The sequence below is a fragment of the Carcharhinus amblyrhynchos genome, unplaced genomic scaffold (assembly GCF_965287045.1).
Source record: "Carcharhinus amblyrhynchos unplaced genomic scaffold, sCarAmb.v2.hapA scaffold_82, whole genome shotgun sequence".
NCBI lineage: Eukaryota > Metazoa > Chordata > Chondrichthyes > Carcharhiniformes > Carcharhinidae > Carcharhinus > Carcharhinus amblyrhynchos.
Genome location: NW_027649822.1, coordinates 577,074 through 597,882, shown reverse-complemented (window position 1 = coordinate 597,882; position 20,809 = coordinate 577,074). Strand labels below are relative to the sequence as shown.

The following is a 20,809-nucleotide window of genomic DNA, read 5'->3' as shown; positions in this document are numbered from 1 at the left end:
TGTGTATCTTTGGGAGGCAGTAGAGATCTCCAATGCGGGGAGTACGTGGAATGAGAGCACGGAGGGTGCTCCGAAGGTCCGGATCAAAGGTCTTGATCAGATTGTTGAGTTGACGAGTGTGTTCTTTGGTCGGATCTGTGGGTAACTGTCTGTAGTGTTCCTCATTGTTTAGTTGTCGGTACACTTCTTTACAGTAATCCGTTCTGTTCAGTATGACGATGGCCCCTCCTTTGTCTGCTGGTTTGATGACAATGTTGCGGTTGGTCTTGAGAGCGTGGTTGGCGTTGCGTTGTGCTTGGGTGATGTTCGGGGCTGTCTTGTGAGTGCGGTTGATGAATCTGGTGTTGACGCACCATCTTGCTGTTGCCAGGGGTTTCAATGCGGTGGCGGCTCGCGGCCCTCTGGGAGAATCCCCCTCCCGCACATGCGCACCGGCTGGTAGCTGTTAATCTTTTCTTAAATGTTGATATTTTTTATTCCTAATCGGCTCCTAGCAGAGTTTTGGTTCCTGCTCGATTCGGGAAGGTCGGTTTTTTTTTTAAATTGTGTTTTTTTTAATCCTGATCCGCGCGGTGCAGTCTGGGAGAACACAGCGCGCAGGCGCGGTCCTGCCCCGGCCTCTGGATATAAATATGGATTTGATTTAATTTTGATTCGGTTCCTGGCGGGGTTTCCGGCTCGGAATTTCTCTCACTTTCCCCATTGCTCAACACTCACTTCTTCCTTTTTATTTAAAAACAAACGGAGGGGGAGGGGCCTCACCGTGACGTCACGGCAACATGGCGGAGGCCCCGCCCCTCCACAGGCCCCGCCCCTCCACAGGTCCCGGATGTTCCGCCAACGAGCAGCGGCTGGGCCGGAGGCGGCAGGAGGTGACACTGGGAGGAGCAGCAGCTGCAGCACCAGCCGGGAGGGTTACAGCAGCCCCTGGTGGCCAGGAGGGTAAACAGCAGCAGCGCCGTCTCTGTCCAAAGGCTTCCCAAGTTCAGCTGCTCAGAGGCACTGGGAACCTCTTCAAATGGAAACTGCAGCTTCTCAAATTCTCCATTAGTCCACCTCACCCTCCCTCTGTCCACCTCACCCTCCCTGTGTCCACCTCACCCTCCCTCTGTCCACCTCAGCCTCCCTCTGTCCCCCTCAGCCTCCCTCTGTCCCCCTCACCCTCCCTCTGTCCACCTCACCCTCCTTCCCTCTCTCCATCCTTCCCTCTCCTACAACAAGAACCATTCATTCAGCACAACATCTTCCCGCTCATTCCCCCAGTCTGTATTCCAGCCTTTATCAAATCCACTCTGCTCCCAGATACTTTACACCATTAGATATTACAATTCAAACATTAACATCTCTCCAGTTTCATATTTGTCCAAGGCGATCACAGACAAAGGAAATTTGACACGTCCACTACGACTCTCAGTAAATTTGAAATGTGCACCATAGAAAGCATTCTTTCTGTTTGTCTCACGGTTTGGTCTGGCTCCTGCTCTACGTCTGAGGTCACGATTCAGGAACAGCTTCTTCCCAGCTGCCGTCAGACGTTTAAATGAACCTATCTTGCATTAGTTCTCCGTAGTGCATTACTGCACCAGAGCTGTGACCGTAACACTCCATTTTCTACTCTCTCCTCGATGAACGTTACGCTCTGTCTAGTGCACAACAAACAATACTTTACACTGTATGTTAATACACGTGACAAATAATTCAAATCAAAAGATATATCATCAGTTAAAACCCCAGCAGATGAGAAAGCGACTGGAAGTTGAATCTGAATCTCCTGTTGTTAGGTTAACCATGACAAACCAATCTGGGACATTGACATGTAAGAAATGACTTTATCAGCTGAGTTTTATTTGTTAACCTCAAGGTCTTTGCCACATTTAGAAATTAAAATATTTTGTGCCACCAAAACCAGGGTTGCTGAAGCTTTATAAGGCTCTGGTCAGACTACCTTTGGATTATTGTGAACAAATTTGGGTCTGTATTAAAGAATGTGCTGTCCCTGGAGAAGATCCAGAAGAGGTTCACAAGAATGATCCCGGGAATGAAAAGCTGGAGATTGGAGGAGCGTTTGAGGACTCTGGGTCTGTACTCGGAGTTTAGAAACACGAGGGGATCCTCATTGAAACCTACAGAATACTGAAAGGCCTGGATAGAATGGAATTGAGGAAGATGCTTCCATTTGTAGGAGAGACTATGATCCGAGGGCACAGCCTCAGAATAAAAGGACGACCGTTTTGCACCGAGATGAGGAGGACTTTCTTCAGCCAGAGGGTGGTGAATCTGTGGAATTCATTGCCATAGAAGGCTGTGCATGGCCAGTTCATTGAGTGTATTTAAGACAGAGATAGATAGGTTCCTGATTGGTTAGGGGATCAAATGTTACAGAGAAACGATGGGACAATGGGGTTTGGAAACTTATCAGCCATGTTTAAATGGTGGAGTGGACTCAACAAGCAGATTTTTTTTATTTCAAAAACATACTTTATTCATAAAAATCTCAAACTATTGCAAACCTACATGTCTAAAAATTGCAAACATTGCAGAATAAAAGCATTTTTACAGTAGTATACAAATTACAGTCATTACATTTCAAAACTATATACTTGCCTAAAAATTTACTGTGTGCAGAATGAGCAGCATTCCTTAAATTCTGCTCCTGTATCTTATAACTTTTTAGTTTCACTCTCACTGTTATCTACAGTATTTACACTAGTCCCCTGCTCTTTAGCTTGTGTATGTAATTAGTTTCAGCATTCCAATGGTTCCCAATGAGGGAACAGAGTTCATGTACAGTGTCTGGTGATAAAAGGGTTAATTCACCAGCCGGGGTTCCTGCTGTAAACTCCAATCCCTGTCAATATTGTTCAATATTCACACTGCAGTAACCGGTTCCCAGATGCAGACATGGGACTGACTGAACTTGTCTGAGGCTCACAAAGAGCAGCGCCTGCAGTAGGTGTGAGCCACCAGCAGATGGTGGCATTGTGTGACTTTAATCCCCAGATAGTGAAAGAGGTTTTGAGGAGAGGCTGGTGGAGCCTTTAATTCATTCACAGAGACAGAGAGGAAACTCTGACAAGATTGACCAATCTGTCCTCTGCTGGGTACTGTCAGAATCACACACACTGTTCCCTCTCTCTGGAGAATGATCTCTGCTGCTCCATTTTGAAAGGAGGGTGAAGACTCTGTTGCTGAGAACACCGACAACACATTGCTGCTTAAACAATGGTTTGCAGCAATCTTTCCTTCAATGTGGAGACTAAAACTACAACAGTTTTCCAGCTGGGAAACCAGGTAAGCAGGGAAATCACTGCCAGGCCGGAGGGGCTGATGGAATAGGGAGGGAGAGGGGCAGGAATGAAGGGTTTAGAAGGAGCTGTCGAAGATCTTCACAATTCAGGATTTCACTGTAACCGGTGGAGCAGCAATGCTCATAGACTGAGATGTTCGCACTGACACTGTCAGTCCCGGTCTGACTCCCCGCAGTGACTCCAGCTGTGTCTTTCCATTTGGACTGAACTGATTCCTCTCCAGCCTGAAACAGATTAAAGATGAAACAGGAAATAAACAGATTGAACAACAGGGTAAATAACAGGAGACTGGAGTTAATGGGACAAATCTTCTGGTTTCTGGATCACCAGAGACCCAGACACACAACTGAAGATAAGCATCGGGACCCTGTGGATGTCCTGACACACTGATCTACCTGGGAATTGTCCCAGAGGTAGGAACTACTATTGGGGAATTCCCCTGCTGCAGTTAGAGTCAGAGACTTGGGTCAGATCCACAAAATTTACCTGGATAGTTACTCAGGTAATGTTAGACAGCTCACCACCTGGGCTAATACCCGAATAGCACAACCGAGTCTCCCAATCACTTCCCACTGATCCCCCATACTACACCTCTCACAATCTGACTAGACCCACTCATCCCTACCTCCCCTCCAGCCTGGCCACCTCCCATGAGCCCTTAAACTAATCAGACTAACCCTCCCAACTTGGCCTCATCCTGAGCCAACCTCTCCTCACCTGACATAGAAACATAGAAGATCGGAGCAGGAGGAGACCATTTGGCCCTTCGAACCTGCTCCACCATCCATCACCATCATGTCTGATCGTCCAACTCAATAGCCTCATCCTGCTTTCTCCCCATAACCTTTGATCCCCTTCACCCCAAGTGCGATATCCAGCAGCCTCTTGGATACATTCTTGACTAAACCTCTGACTTAAACTCATTCCCCAGAACCAACCCCACCCCACTGCCCTCTTCAAAGCTATTAACCAATCCCAACCCCCCACCACACAACCACATCTGTTTAGACCCCAACAACATGACCAACTCCCAGTCACCATCCAAATTCCCGATTAACCCTCCAACCCAACACAATACAACTCATCCACTCCCCCAACACCCAGAACTAATCCTCCAACCTCTCCCCAGCTCCCTGACTAACCATTCATCCAGCGACACACCAGCCCATTCACTCCCCCCATCAACTAACACGGAGCTCCCCGGGGTCACTGTGCTGTAAATAGGGTGTGTGCTCTCTCTTCCCCGACTCTGCTCTGACGGATCTCCCCGGGGTCACTGTGCTGTAAATAGGGTGTGTGCTCTCTCTTCCCCGACTCTGCTCTGACGGAGCTCCCCGGGGTCACTGTGCTGTAAATGGGGTGTGTGCTCTCTCTTCCCCGACTCTGCTCTGACGGAGCTCCCCGGGGTCACTGTGCTGTAAATAGGGTGTGTGCTCTCTCTTCCCCGACTCTGCTCTGACGGAGCTCCCTGGGGTCACTGTGCTGTAAATAGGGTGTGTGCTCTCTCTTCCCCGACTCTGCTCTGATGGAGTTCCCCGGGGTCACTGTGCTGTAAATAGGGTGTGTGCTCTCTCTTCCCCGACTCTGCTCTGACGGAGCTCCCCGGGGTCACTGTGCTGTAAATAGGGTGTGTGCTCTCTCTTCCCCGACTCTGCTCTGATGGAGTTCCCCGGGGTCACTGTGCTGTAAATAGGGTGTGTGCTCTCTCTTCCCCGACTCTGCTCTGATGGAGCTCCCCGGGGTCACTGTGCTGTAAATAGGGTGTGTGCTCTCTCTTCCCCGACTCTGCTCTGATGGAGCTCCCCGGGGTCACTGTGCTGTAAATAGGGTGTGTGCTCTCTCTTCCCCGACTCTGCTCTGATGGAGCTCCCGGTGTCACAGTGCTGAAGATTCTGGGAGAAATATGCAGCAGTTTCAGGTTGGGGGAATTTTCACACATACCGGCAATCTGCTTATCATTGCTGCTGCTTGGAAGATTCAGGCCCGTTTATATTTTAAATCCATTTATATTTTAATTATTACACTAAAAATTAACACAAACACTCACTTTATCTGCTCCAGACTCCTGCAGGTCAGTATGAGGCGGCGGAGAGCAGGGACAGATTGATCTGTGAAGCAGTTTAATTCCAGGTTCAGAAACCTCAGTGATTGTTTTGTACAGAGAGCGGAGGCGAGATCCTCAGCACAAGAATCTGTGAGAGCGTTACTATACAGACTGGAGACCAGAGAGAGAAATAACAGGAATCAGGCTCAATCCCCAGTGTTTTATATAATACTGTTAATAACAATAATAATGTATTGTAGGAGACATTCCAAAAACACAACTTGCATTTCTGTAGAATGAGGAAATACTCAATGCTGAAAATGAAATATAAATAAACTGGAAATGCTCAGCAGGTTAGGGAAATATTTGTGAAGAGAGAAACAGGGGTAAAGTTTGAGGTTCCATTGGAACTGGGAACTGGCAGTGAATTGACAGGTTTACATAAGAACATAAGAAATAGGAGCAGGAGTAGGCCATCTGGCCCTTCGAGCCTGCCCCGCCATTCAATAAGATCATGGCTGATCTGTCGTGGCTCAGTTCCACTTTCCCGCACTCTCCCCATAACCCTTAATCCCCTCTCTTATCAAAAACCCATCAACCCGCTTCTTGAAAATATTTAGCGAGGCAGCCTCCACCACTTCAACGGGCAGAGAATTCCAGAGATTCACCACCCTTTGAGTGAAGAAGTTCCTCCTCATCTCCGTTCTAAAACACCCCCCCCTTTATCTTGAGGTTGTGCCCCCTAGTCCTACTGTCTTTTTTCAGTGGGAAGAGTCTCTCCACCTCTATCCTATCCATCCCATTCATCATCTTATACGTCTCAATAAGATCTCCCCTCATTCTTCTAAACTCCAACGAGTACAAGCCCAGTTTATTCAGCCTCTCCTCATAGCTCAACCCCCTGAACTCCGGTATCAGCCTAGTAAACCTCCTCTGCACTCCCTCCAAGGCCAAAATATCTTTGCGCAGGTGCGGCGCCCAAAACTGCACACAGTACTCCAGCTGCGGCCTCACCAATGCCCTATACAGCTGCAGCAAGACCTCCCTACTTTTATATTCAATCCCCCTCGCTATGAAGGCCAGCATCCCATTTGCCTTCCTGACCACCTGCTTGCACCTGCAAGCTGGGTTTATGCGACTCATGCACAAGGACCCCGAGGTCCCTCTGCACCGTTGCCTGCTGCAGTTTTTCGCCCCGTAAGTAATAGTCCTCCCTACCATTATTCCGACCAAAGTGGACCACCTCACACTTGCCAACATTAAATTCCATTTGCCATTTCCTGGCCCATTCGCCCAGCCTATCTAGATCCTTCTGCAGACTCTCCACACCCTCCGCACAATTTGCCGTTCCCCCAATCTTGGTGTCATCCGCAAATTTCGACACCCTACACTCGGTTCCCTCCTCCAGATCATCTATATAAATGGTAAATAGCTGAGGCCCCAGCACCGACCCCTGGGGCACTCCACTAGTCACCAACCGCCAATCCGAATAGCACCCATTGACCCCCACTCTCTGCCTCCTATTTGACAACCAATCCTCTATCCACGCTAACACCCTACCCCCAACTCCAAGTCCCCTGACCTTCTGCAATAACCTCTTGTGAGGTACTTTGTCAAACGCCTTCTGAAAATCCAGAAAGACCACATCCACCGGCTCTCCTCTATCGACCGCCCTAGACACATCCTCATAGAACTCCAGTAAATTTGTCAGACACGACTTCGCTTTAATGAAACCGTGCTGTGTCTGCTCTATCAAGCAATTGCCTTCAAGATGCCTTGCAATTTCCTCCTTAATGACGGATTCTAGCATTTTACCTACCACAGACGTTAAACTAACCGGCCTATAATTCCCTGCCTTTTGACTGGCACCCTTCTTAAACAACGGCGTAACATTAGCCGTTTTCCAATCTTCCGGCACTTCCCTGGAATCCAGCGACGTCTGGAAAATAACCACCAAGGCATCCACTATCACCTCCGCCATTTCTTTCAGAACCCTCGGATGCATTCCATCCGGTCCTGGGGACTTGTCCACAATCAGCCCCTCCAGTCTGTCGAGCACCGCCTCTCTAGTAACAGTAATGTCATTAAGACCCTCCAGTCCTACCACCTTTCCATCGCTAACACCCGGTAAATTATTCACGTCCTCCTCCGTGAAGACAGAAACAAAAAAGTTATTCAAGACCTTAGCCATATCCCCATCCCCTACCACTAGGTCCCCTTTCTCATCCTCTAAAGGACCAACGTTCACCCTAGCCAGCCTCTTCCTTTTTATATATTTATAAAAACTCTTGCTATCCTTTTTTATATTAAGCGCTAGTCCAGCTTCATAGTTTCTCCTACACTCCTTTATCAACTTCTTTGTCAATCTTTGTTGACATTTAAACCTCTCCCAATCCTCTTCTCGCCCACTACTCTTAGCTACTCTAAATTCCTCCGCTTTTAATTTAACACTTTCCTTCACCTCCTTCGTTATCCACAGCTTATTACCTCTCCTCCTACAGTCCTTTTTGACCATCGGAATAAATTTCTGCTGAGCACCAAGAAAGACCTCCTTAAAGATCCTCCACTGCTCCTCAGCAGACCTACCTTCCAACGCGCTCCCCCAGTCCACATTCGCCAATTCTTCTCTCATCCTACCATACTCCCCTCTGTTCAAACAAACGACGCGTGTCCGGGAACCCACTTTCTCCTCCTCCATCTGCACCAGAAACTCCACCATACAATGATCACTCTCTCCAAGAGGATCCTTCACCACAAGGTCCCTAATTCTACCCGCCTCATTACATAGCACCAGATCCAAGACAGCTCGCTCCCTCGTCGGCTCCAACACACACTGCTCAAGGAAATTATCCCGGCAGCATTCCAAGAACTCCTCCTCGAGCCCACCGTGTCCAACATGGGTCGACCAATCAATACGCAGATTGAAATCCCCCATAACTACAGCCGTCCCATTCCTGCACGCCGCACTTATTTGCGCGTTAACAGCCCGCCCCACCTCCAGATCATTATTCGGGGGCCTATAGACGACACCCACCAGCGTCTTCCTCCCTTTGCTGTTCCTAATCTCCACCCACAACGATTCCACTTTCTGCTCCTTGGCTCCAATATCATCCCTTGCTACCACCCTGATGCTATCCTTAATCAGCAGAGCTACGCCCCCCCCCCTTTTTCCTCCAGCCTATTCTTCCTAAACACTTGATACCCTTGGATATTCAGCTCCCAGTCCCTGTCACCTTGCAGCCACGTCTCTGTAATGGCCACCAGATCATATCCATTTGTGTTGATCTGCGCCACCAGCTCATCCACTTTATTCCGAATGCTTCGTGCATTCAGATAAAGTGCTTTCATCCCAGCCTTCACCTGGACCCTATTTGCCGTAACTCCACCAACCGTACTCACGCCCCCTACTCCCTCTATTATTGGGACATCCTCGGCCTCTTCCCTTACCTGTACCCTCTCCTTAACTTTAGACCTCGTAAGATCACCTACCCTCGCACCCTCCCCCCCCCTAATTAGTTTAAAGCCCTGTCTACAGTCCTCTTTACTCGATTCGCCAACACTCTGGTCCTAGCACGGTTCAGACCAACCCCATCCCGCCCGAACAGGTCCCACCTACCCCAATACTGGTGCCAATGCCCCATAAATTCAAACCCATTCCTCCCACACCAATCTCTGAGCCACCCATTCACTTCCTTAATCCTGTCAACCCTACGCCCATCTGCACTCGGTTCAGGCAGTAGCCCAGAGATAACCACCTTGTCGGTTCTACTTTTTAATTCCATTCCCAGCTTCTCATAGTCCCTCCCCAGATCCTCACTTCGCATTTTGCCTACGTCGCCGGCACCCACATGTACCACTACGACTGGATTCTCACCCTCCCGCTCCAGGTTCCTCTGCAGCCCAGCTGCGACATCCTGGACCCGAGCACCAGGCAGACAACACACCCTTCTGTGGACTTTGTCATTGTGACAAAGGACAGTGTCAATACTCTTCACCCCACTATCCCCAATCACTACTACATTCCTTTTCCCCTTCTCTTTGCCTATGTCCTGATGCATCACTGTACCGTGTGCAGTTTGCTCACCAACCTCACCTGCCTCGTCCTCTTCCAGAGTGGCAGCAAGAACCTCAAACCTGTTTTGCAGATTAAGAGGCTGAGGCCTCCGCTCCTCACCCCCCTTCCTCCTCCCAGCAGCCCCCTCTTGTCCCTGACCCTTAGAGTTAGCCAGTCTAGGGGGGGTGGATGTCACTTGCACCCCATTGACAATGGCACCCTCTCTCCCCCTGATGAGCCTCAGTGTCTGTAGCTCAGAGGCCAGCTCATCCACCTTGAGCTGGAGCTCCTCCAGCAACCTGCACTTACTGCAGACATGGTCATTGGGAAGGACCCTGGAGTCCACCAGCTCCCACATCATACAGAAACCACACATCACATGCCCCTCCATTATTCACTGTAGTGGGTTTGAGAAGAATCTTTTTCCTTGTTTTTTCAAACAAACTCACCTGGCCTTTTTTCCTTCCAGCCCTTTTTGATATTAAGCCCTATTAACTCACTCTGCTTCCCACTCACTCCGCTGCCCGCTGTCTACACCAGGCCTCCTTTTAAACCTGGCGCTGATTTAAAGCAGGCTGGTCCACACCTCTATCTAAACACTCCCTCAGAATTCTTAAAGCAGTAAATACAATAAAATAAATGCTTTAAACAGTTCTACAAAGAACAAAGTGCTTTAAACTTATTTTAAACAGGTTTTTAAACAGGTAAAATCTTAGCTCTCTCTCTGCTCCTTCACTCGTCTGCTCCAGCAAACAATTGAAGGGACAGCGGTGGGTGGCTGGGGATGAAACAAAGAAAGGACAAACTGGGATTACAGGAGTGATTAAATGGTAAAAGTGATGATGGGACAGGACCATAATCACAGGATCCCCATGTCCTTACTTGGAGTGGCTCAGGAGGGACATGGGATGGTCAGTGGTTTGGGAATGCAGTTTGTGGTGAGGGTGACAAGTTGGCAAGCCAAATGAAACTTGAGTTGGCCACATTTGAATATTGCTTGCAGTTCTGTTCTCCACACTACCAGAAGGATGGGGATGCTTTGGAGAGGGTGCAAAGAATGTTCACCAGAATGTAGCCTGGTCAAGGGCGGTTAAGGTATGAGGAGAGATTGGATAAACATGGATTGTTTTCAGTACAAAAAGGGAAGCTGAGGGGTGACCTGACGGAGGTGAACACAATTATGAGAGGCATCAATTCAATGTGGTGGACAGTCAGAGACTTTTCTCCACGGTGGAATGGTCAACTACAAGAGGTCACAGGGTGAAGGGGAGAGGGGCAAAGTTTAGGGGAGACGTGTGGGGAAGGTTTTCACAGAGGATGGTGGGGTGTGGAATGCACTGCCAATGGAGGTGGTGTAAGCAGACATGTTACCAACGTTCAACGTACATCTTTATAGATACATGAACAAGGAATGAACAGAGGAATAGAATCCACGAATGGGCAGTAAGTACTGGGTCTGAATAAGGGTTCGGAGTTGCCGTGGGCTTGGTGGGCTGAAGAGCCTGTTACTGTGTTGGATGGTTCTTTGTTCTTGTGTCAGAGATTCTGAATATTGTTAGGGGCGATTAAATGATTCCCACAAGTGATCTTTTAACTTTGTTAATTCTTATCTCTCCCCAAACCGATTCTGCATCTTGATCATTGGAACTAAGTTCACCTCTCGCTGCTGTACTGTCATCTGTTACTAACAGCGAGACTCCACCAGCATGTCCTGTCCTCCATTTACTGTCATCTATTCACTCTCCCCTCTTTCACAAATCAATGGATGCTGTGTCCGGGGAGAGCTGTACACATCTGAGGAGGAGGAGAGAACCTCAGAGGGTGCACCATAACATTATTCCCCCACACCCTCAACATAAGGATCTGTGGGACTGACATCCCATTGCTCAGGGATCAGAGAGAGAAGCAACAGGAGTCAGAGGAAAAACAATTTTCCTTATTCATAACTGACACCAATACTAATGGGCAGTGTTTTTATACAAATACCAGTGGTGAAATTATATTGTTGAATATTCAGTTATTATAAACACAATCTCACACAGTCTGCTACTTACTACAGTTTCTGTATTTTACAGTCCGGATTCCTCAGAGCCTCAGACAGCCGTTTCACTCCTGAATCTCCCAGTTCATTGTAACCCAGATCCAGATATGTCAGCGAGCGGTTTGTACTGAGAGCAGAGGCCAGGTCCTCGGCACAAGAATCGGTGAGATCATTATCCCAGAGACTGGAGATCAGAGAGAGAAAAATAACAGGAATCAGGGTAAATCCCCAGTGTTTTTAAGAATAAGATCATTAACAATAATAATGTACAATGCGGGACATTCAAGAAACACAACTTCAGTTCATACAGAAGGCAAAATTATATTAATGCCGTAAATCTGAAATCTGAATAAATATGTTGGAAACTCTCATCAGGTCAGGCAGCATCTGTGAAAAAACAGATTTAGTTTCAGTTTAATTAGTTAAAATTAGAACTTGGAAGTAGCAGTGAATTAAATTGTTTGAAGTAACAGGGAGCTGGGGATGGGTGGGTGACAAGGAAAGAACAAAATGGAAGTGCCTGAGTGATTAAATGATAAAAAGGATGATGGTGAAAGGGAAGAGCTCAGGATTCCCATGTCCTTACCCTGAGTCACAGGGAGGGACATGGGATGGTCAGTGGCTCAGGAATGGAGTGTGTGGTGGGGTTGAAGATGATGAGAGAGAAACCTTTTTCACACTGCCAGTGGTTCGGGTCTGGAATTACAGCCGGGAAGTGTGGTGGAGGTGGGCTGATTCGAGGCATCACAGAGGGCAGTCGATGAACATTCGAATGAAACAATGTGTAAAGATACGAGGAGAAGGCAGTAGAATGAGACAAATTCCTAATACTAGTTTGGTGAGCCGGGGCAGACACATTTCACCTCGTGGCGCTCGGCAATAATTCTGTGAAGATAATGGTTGGAAATGTATCGATATTTTAACTGGAAGCTGGTGATGTTGCAGTGTTAACAGGGTTAGGTAATTTAACCAGTGTCCACTAAGGGCCATTGGTATCTCTCTCAGGTAGAATCACAGAATTGTTACAGAGCAGAAGGAGACCATTCGGCCCACACTGTCTGCACTGAGTCTCTGAATCAGCAATTTACTAAGTGTCATTCCCCCAAGTTCTCCCCGTATCGCTGCACATTCTTCCTTTTCAGATAATAATCCAATTCCCTGTGGAAATTTTCAACTGAACGTGTCTCCACCACACTCTCGGACAGTGAATTCCAGCCGTTAACCACTCGCTGCAGGGGAAGTCCTGGTTCAGGCAATGCTGGCACCAGCAGCAATTTCATAGGCAGCAGCTCTGGAGAGAGCAGTGAGGAAGGCCTGGTTACTGAACACAGGGCTGAAATAGGAGGAGGAAGATTAAACTCAATTCAATGATGCACTTGGCAACACTTGGTCATGTTCCCCAAGGCTGCGTGAGTTTGGAGCAAATTTCTGTTCTCTCAGGACTGGAGAGTTTCTGCCACATCAATCCAAGTATAATGGGATGGAGATTGCCGGAGACCTGAGCAGGCGTGGGTTATATGGTTGCAGTGAGGCAAAAGGATGAAGAACCTGCTATGTTCTGACAAGGTGGTGAAGCATCCTATAACATGTAAGCAGAGGCATATGTGGTTGAATGAGAATGAAAGTGAAACTGTAGAAAGACCAGGCAATGTCTAGACAGCAGCATCAACTGTCAGAGACAAATCACCATCTTTCTTCGGAGCTCTGGTTAGATAACACTCGCACTGTGAGAATGGGATGGCCAAATGCAGGAGACATTTCCCTGTGTAGACACGATGGTCAGTCAGGTTGTCGCCAGCAGAGGCTTGTGTCTTTGATGGAAGAGTAACAATGGAACTTTATGTGTCTGTAGAAGAGAGTACAAAACGCCAGAAAAATGAGCTGGAAATGGTGACAGCGTCCAGATCTTGTAATCCTTACACCTAGAATTCGAAGTGCTGGAGCTGGGGGAACAGCTGACAGGGTGGGAAATCACTGTTTAGGATATTTGTTGTGGAGCTGACGGAAGTGGTTGAATGATGGGTGCAGGAGATTCTCTTGTACCCGCAACACAGAGCGTGTGTGCCCATCTGTTTTAGGGCCACTGCTGTTTGTCATTTTTATAAATGACCTAGATGAGGGTGTAGAAGGATGGATTAGTAAATTTGCTGACGACACCAAAATCGGAGGAGTTGTAGACAGTGAGGATGGATGTTACAGTTTGCTTCTGCAGAAAATGCAGATGTATGGGATTGGTGGTAATTTAGGTACTTGGATCAGGAATTGGTTAGCAGATAGGAGACAGAGGGTGGTGGTTGATGGTAAATATTCGTCATGGAGTTCGGTTACGAGTGGTGTGCCTCAGGGATCTGTTTTGGGGCCACTGCTGTTTGTAATTTTTATTAATGATCTGGATGAGGGTATAGTTGGGTGGATTAGTAAATTTGCTGATGACACCAAAGTCGGAGGTGTGGTAGATTGTGAGGAAGGGTGTCGAAGTTTGCAGGGTGACTTGGGCAGGTTGCAGAGCTGGGCCGCGAGGTGGCGGATGGAGTTTAATGCGGAGAAGTGTGAGGTAATCCATTTCGGTAGGAATAACAGATGTGTTGAGTATAGGGCTAACGGGAGGACTTTGAATAGTGTGGAGGAGCAGAGGGATCTAGGTGTATGTGTACATAGATCCCTGAAAGTTGGGAATCAAGTAGATAAGGTTGTTAAGAAGGCATACAGTGTCTTGGCGTTTATTGGTAGGGGGATTGAATTTAGGAGTCGCAGCGTCATGTTGCAACTGTACACAACTCTGGTGCGGCCGCACTTGGAGTACTGTGTGCAGTTCTGGTCCCCACATTACAGGAAGGATGTGGAGGCTTTGGAGAGGGTGCAGAGGAGGTTTACCAGGATGTTGCCTGGTATGCAGGGGAGGTCCTATGAGGAGAGACTGAGGGATTTGGGGTTGTTTTCGCTGGAAAGAAGGCGGCTAAGAGGGGATCTTATAGAAACATATAAGATGATTAGAGGTTTAGATAGGGTGGATGGTGATAGCCTTTTTCCTAGGATGGAGAAAGCTAGCACGAGGGGGCATGGCTTTAAATTAAGGGGGGGTAGTTATAGGACGGATGTCAGGGGCAGGTTCTTTACCCAGAGGGTGGTGAGGGACTGGAATGCCCTGCCTGCTGCAGTTGTAAATGCGCCTAGTTTGGGGGCGTTTAAGAGATTGGTGGATAGGTTTATGGACGAAAAGGGATTGGTTTTGATTAGTGGGTCAATGTTTTTTTTTTAAAAATAAGACTGGTCGGCGCAACATTGTGGGCCGAAGGGCCTGTTCCGCACTGTAATGTTCTATGTTCTATAGATAAGCTGCAGAGCTGGGCTGAGAGGTGGCAAATGGAGTTTAATACAGAAAAGTGTGAGGTGATTCACTTTGGTAAGAATAACAGGAGTACAGAATATAGGGCTAATGGAAGGACTCTTAGCGTTGACGAGCAGAGAGATCTCAGGGTACATGTGCATTGCTCCCTGAAAGTTGGCACCCAGGTTGATAAGGTTGTTAAGAAGGCGTACGGTGTGTTAGCTTCTATTGGTAGAGGGATTGAATTTCAGAGCCGTGAGGTCATGTTACAACTGTACAAAACTCTGGTGCGGCTGCACTTGGAGTATTGCGTACAGTTCTGGTCACCGCATTATAAGGAAGATGTGGAGGCATTGGAAAGGGTGCAGAGGAGGTTTACCAGGATGTTGCCTGGTATGGTGGGAAGGTGTTATGAGGAAAGGCTGAGGGACTTAAGGTTATTTTTGTTGGAGAGAAGGAGGCTATGAGGTGACCTAATTGAGGCAGACAAGATGATCAAAGGATTGGATAGGGTGGACAGTGAGAGCCTTTTTCCTTGGATGGTGATGGCTAACACAAGGGGACATAGCTTTAAATTAAGGGGTGGTAATTATAGGACGGATGTCAGAGGTAGGTTCTTTACCCAGAGGGTAGTAAGGGCGTGGAATGCCCTGCCTGCAGCAGTTGACATAACCTGTCAATCACCCACAATCAAGCTCTACTCTGCCATCCCAGGGGACTCGCCAACTTTAAGGGTGTTCAAATGGTCAGTGGATAGGCGTATGGATAACATTGGAATAGTTTAGGTTAGAGGGTCATTAGATTGGTTCCACTGGTTGGCGCAACATCGAGGGCCGAAGGGCCTGTACTGCGCTGGAATGTTCGATGTTCTATCACCAGTCACATGGAACCAGCTGAAGGACTTGTTGGAATGTACACTGAATTATAACTATTCCTTGAAGATATATATTGAGGACTGAAGGATATTGAATTTAATGACCAGCCATGAACAAAATGAATGGAGGAGCAGGCTCGAAGGGCCAAATGGCTGACTCCTGCTTCTAGTTTCTATTTTAATCATGTTTCTATGCAGGTTATACTGTCTGCACCGTGCTATCTGTAGCCGGTTTCCTTTATTGTTACTGAAGCAGTATAATTGACATCATATTGATTTTAATCTGAACTAATGCAGTGTTCTGTTGTTTCAGTGTTCCCCTGGGATGGCAGAGTAGAGCTTGATTGTGGGTGATTGACAGGTTATGTCATGTGACTGAGGGACAGCTATTTTTCACAGAGCATTCTAGTTTTTATTCTGCTTTCAGAAGCTGCTTGAAGTTAAGACAAACAGCAGTGCTCTGAAGTTGGAGCTTTTGCTGTTGAAGTGTTGCTGTGTTGGAAGCTGTCAGAGACTGGGGTTACCTCTCTGCGATTGGGCTGTTCGGAGGATAAATCCTTCTCTGAAAACAATTGTCGTTTGGTTGTCTGGAAGTGTTAAAAAGCTGGAAATCGGTAACATGTGAGCATACTTGTTTTTGTGCTAACTAATGTTGGAGAAGGGTGTGTGTATGTGGGTATTGCTTTATATTGGAACAACAGAGATAGCTAGCTGTGAAGAGTTATACTGGGTCATGTTTAAGCCTTGCAATTGGTAAAGGTTATGCTAATTTTTATTGTTATATTCTAACAGCATTCTTAAATAAACTGTGTTTGATAAAAGCATCCCAGTGGGTCACTTGATTCATACCTGGAGTGAAACACCTCATGCTCATCAATACCAAAATCAAATATAAAACCAAAGGTCCAGGCTAACTTCACAAAACACCTTGGATTTTCTGGCCTACGTCTTAACAATTGCCTCCAGTCACTCTTTCCCCTTCCTCACAAAAGAAGGATTGTGAGACTGGGTGACACCTGTCCCCCTGTAAGCATGTGAACGGGTCCTCATGGGGTCACCGTTACATTATTCCCCTACACCCAGGGTACAAAAATCAATGTGACTGACATTCCATTGCATTGGGATCAGAGAAATAACAGGGATTAGTGAAGATTCAGGTTCTGGTTCATAACTTCCAATCCCTGGGCCTTTATAGAGGTTTCCAGCACAGAAAGAGGCCCTTCGGCCCACCATGTCTGTGTCAGCCATCAAGCACCAATCTATTCTAATCCATTACCAGCACTTGCTCCATAGCCTTGTACGCTGCAGCATTTCAAGTGTTTGTCTGAATGTCTCTTAAATGTTGGGAGTGTTCCTGACTCCACCACCCTTTCAGACAGTGAGATCCAGATTCCCACTACCCTCTGGGTGAAAAAACATTTCCACAGAACCAGAGAATCCCCACTGTGCAGAAGGCACCCAATCGCCCCATCCACTCTACACTGACTCTCCGAAGATGCATCTTAACCAGGCCCACACAACTGCTTATCACTGGACATTTACCATGGCAAATCCACCAAAACTACACATCTTAGGACACTAAGGGATAATTTAGCATGGTCGATCCACCTAACCTACACTAGTTTGGACAGTGGGAGAAACCAGAGTACCTGACAGAAACCCACACACACGGGGAGATCGTGCAAACTCCACAGGCAGTCACCAGAGGCTGGAATTAAACAAAGGTCCCTGATGTTGTGAGGCAGCAATGCTAACCACTGAGCCATCTTCAATTCTCCTCTGGAACTTCTGTTCAATGCCTTAAATCAATACAACTGGTTACTGCCCCCTAAAACGAAGGAGAAAGGTTTCTTTCTGTAATTTGATAGAACTCCACATGGTTGTCCCCCAGCTTTCCCTGTCTGAGTAAAACACCAGGAACATTGACATACAGAGGGATCTGTGCGTACTTGTCCACTGATCCCTGAAAGTGGTAACACAGGTGGATAACTTGGTAAACAAGGCATGCAGCATGCTCGCTTCACTGGCCAGGGCATCGAGTATAAAAGTTGGCAAGTTATGTTACAGCTGTGTTAAACTTTAGTTAGGCCCAATCTGGAATATTGAGTGCAGTGCTGATCGCTTGACAACCAGAAGGATGTGGATGCTTTGGAGAAGGGGAGAGTGAATAGATGACAGTAAATGGGGGACAGGACATGGTGGTGGAGTCTCGCTGTTAGTAACAGATGATGTCAGTAGAGAGAGTTGAACTTAGTTCCAATGATCAAGATGCAGAATCAGTTTGGGTACAGATAAGAATTAACACAGTTAAAAGGTCACTTGTGGGAATCATTTATAGGCCCCTAACAATATTCAGAACCAAAGAAGGTTTACAAGGATGTTGCCTGGTCTGGTTAAGGTATGAAGAGAAGTTGAATAAACTCGGATTGTTTTCACTGGAAAGACAGAGGCTGAGGGGTGACCTGATAGAGGCAGATATATGGTTGATAGTTGGAGTCTTTTCCCCAGGGTGGAAAGGTCAACTACAGGACGGGACAGTTTGAAGGCAAGAGGGGGAAAGTTTAGAGGAGATGTGCGGGGAAAGTTTTCACAGAGGGTGGTGGGTGCCTCGAATGCACAGCCAGTGAAGTTGACAGAAGCAGGCACGTTCCCAATGTTCAAGGTTTATCTCGATAGAAACATGAACGGGAGATGAACAGAGGAATAGAAACTGCGAATGAGCAACAAGTACTGGGTCGGAATAAGAATGAGTCACTGCCACAGGGTTGATGGGCCGAAGGGCCTGTGTCCGGGGAGAGCTGTACACATCTGAGGAGGAGGAGAGAGCCTCAGAGGGTGAACCATAACATTATTCCCCCACACCCTCAACATAAGGACCTGTGGGACTGACATCCCATTGCTCAGGGATCAGAGAGAGAAGCAACAGGAGTCAGAGGAAAAGCAATTTACCTTATTCATAACTGACCCCAATAGTAATGGGCAGTGTTTTTATACAAATACCAGTGGTGAAATTATATTGTTGAATATTCAGTTATTATAAACACAATCTCACACAGTCTGCTACTTACTCCAGTTTCTGTATTTTACAGTCCGGATTCCTCAGAGCCACAGACAGCTGTTTCACTCCTGAATCTCCCAGTTTATTGTCACCCAGATACAGATCTATCAGTGAGCGGTTTGTACTGAGAGCAGAGGCCAGGTCCTCGGCACAAGAATCGGTGAGAGCATTATCAGTGAGACTGGAGATCAGAGAGAGAAAAATAACAGGAATCAGGGTAAATCCACAGTGTTTTTAAGAATAAGATTAACAATAATAATGTACAGCACGGGACATTCAACTTCAGTTCACACAGAAGTCAAAATTATATTGATGCTGTAAATCTGAAATATGAATAAATATGTTGGAAACTCTCATCAGGTCAGGCAATATCTGTGAAGAGAGAAACAGATTTAGTTTCAGTTTAATTAGCTAAAATTAGAACTTGGAAGTATCAGTGAATTAAATTGTTTGAAGTGACAGGGAGCTGGGGATGGGCGGGTGACAGGGAAAGGACAAAATGGAAGTGCCGGAGTGACTAAATGACAAAAAGGATGATGGAGAAAGGGAAGAGCTCAGGATTCCCATTGGTGATGTTGCCGTGTGGACAGTGTTAGTAGCCATAGTCCCCAATAAAATATTAATATTTCTCTCCAATAGAGAGAGAGACAATTTGTTAAATGTAGCTTCAGGGTGACAGGTCTCCTCCTCCAGTCCTGAGGGAACAGAACCTCCCTCCAAACCGATATAGCCTTGAGAATTTCCAGGGAAGTGTCAGTGAATTGGGTTTAATCTTCCTTCTGCCATTTCAGCCCTTTGTTCATTAACCAGGGCTCCCTCACTGCTCCCTTCAGAGCCTTTAAAAGTTCTGCTGGCTGCCTTTAAATCTGGTGCCAGCTTTGCCTGAATGGGATCTTCCCCTGCAGACAGTGGTTAAACTCTGAAACGACCAGAGCCCCGGAATAGATCACCAAACTTAAAAGAATGGGTCAAAGTACAGTAGGTGCAGTAGATGTTCATCTGTGATGAAAGAGTGTGAGAGTGTGTAAGAGGTCTGAACTGAACATATACGGACAAGGAGGCATTTGTCTTTACAGACCCAGCCTTAGACCGGTAAGAGGAGTAGCCCCCCCCCCACGCGAAGATCAGGATGTTGAAATGGGTGTGGAGAAAGATGCCTGGGGTGTGATGTTCAGATGTGAGTAAGAAAGAACCTGAGTGATCACCGGAGTAGAAGGAAAAGCCGGCTGAATAGTGTGAGCTTACTTGTGTATGTGGTAATACGGAGGGATCTGATCACCCCTAACAGGTATCACTGGACTCTGATAAGAGCGAGCTTGGAGTGGGAGAGCGAGAAGGGAGAATTGAAGACTCCAGATGCTGAGTATAAACTTATCGGTGTTATGGCAGGATCACAAGGACAGTGGGGAGCCCGGGATCCCTAATAAACGAGTATATGACTAAGAGGGACAAATTCATCAAACAGATGGGGAAAGGGGAGTGGGATTCATCTCACCCATTAGACCTACAACAGGAATGGTTGGAAAAGGGAAAAACAGGACAGAACTAAGAAAATTTGAATGATTTTAGTTCACCAATTGGCTGGATTAATTAAACAGTTTTCAGTCTCAGTAAGAAATGGGCTGACGATAAAGCAAAAATTAAAATGTTGGATGCACTCAATAGAGAGTTAGAAAAGAGAAACCAACTTTTAGAAGACCCCGGCTGGGGACCCTCGCCTCCTTATAGGCCGGCCATACAACCTACGGCACCTGTAGGAGACTCTGACCCCGATGAGAAAGAGGTTTATGATCTCGCTCCTATAACTCAGGGTGGGTCATTACAGAATCCCACTGCCCAATATTTATTGACTTCCTTGGGAAGGTTTCAGCCCCGGAATAACAACAGGAAATTTTGGGCAAAACTGGACCCCATTTGGGTTGGACACCAATGACACTTGCGGGATATACACCAGTTGGTACGAGCCACTTGCCCACAGGACAAGTGGAGACTGATGGGTGACGAGGCAGACCAGGCAAACTCCGTCGACTCAACTCGGTGTGATTACCAAAGCAGAAGTTGGACGTACGCGACTGAGATAAATGCCGAGATCAATGCAACGG

At 47.0% G+C, this 20,809-nt stretch overlaps 1 protein-coding gene across 1 annotated transcript in view; it reads right to left on the bottom strand.

The window, feature by feature from the left end:
• Positions 1-3,393: 3,393 nt before the first annotated feature.
• The window catches only part of LOC145337934 (NACHT, LRR and PYD domains-containing protein 3-like), an 89,276-nt gene continuing 71,860 nt past the window's right edge, over positions 3,394-20,809 (bottom strand). The window contains exons 6-9 of the mRNA XM_080182717.1: positions 18,718-18,888; positions 11,461-11,631; positions 5,356-5,523; positions 3,394-3,532 (exon numbers count right to left, since the gene is read on the bottom strand). Of these exons, the coding sequence (XP_080038843.1) occupies positions 3,394-3,532; positions 5,356-5,523; positions 11,461-11,631; positions 18,718-18,888 (649 nt within the window). The remainder of the gene's footprint in view (positions 3,533-5,355; positions 5,524-11,460; positions 11,632-18,717; positions 18,889-20,809) is intronic.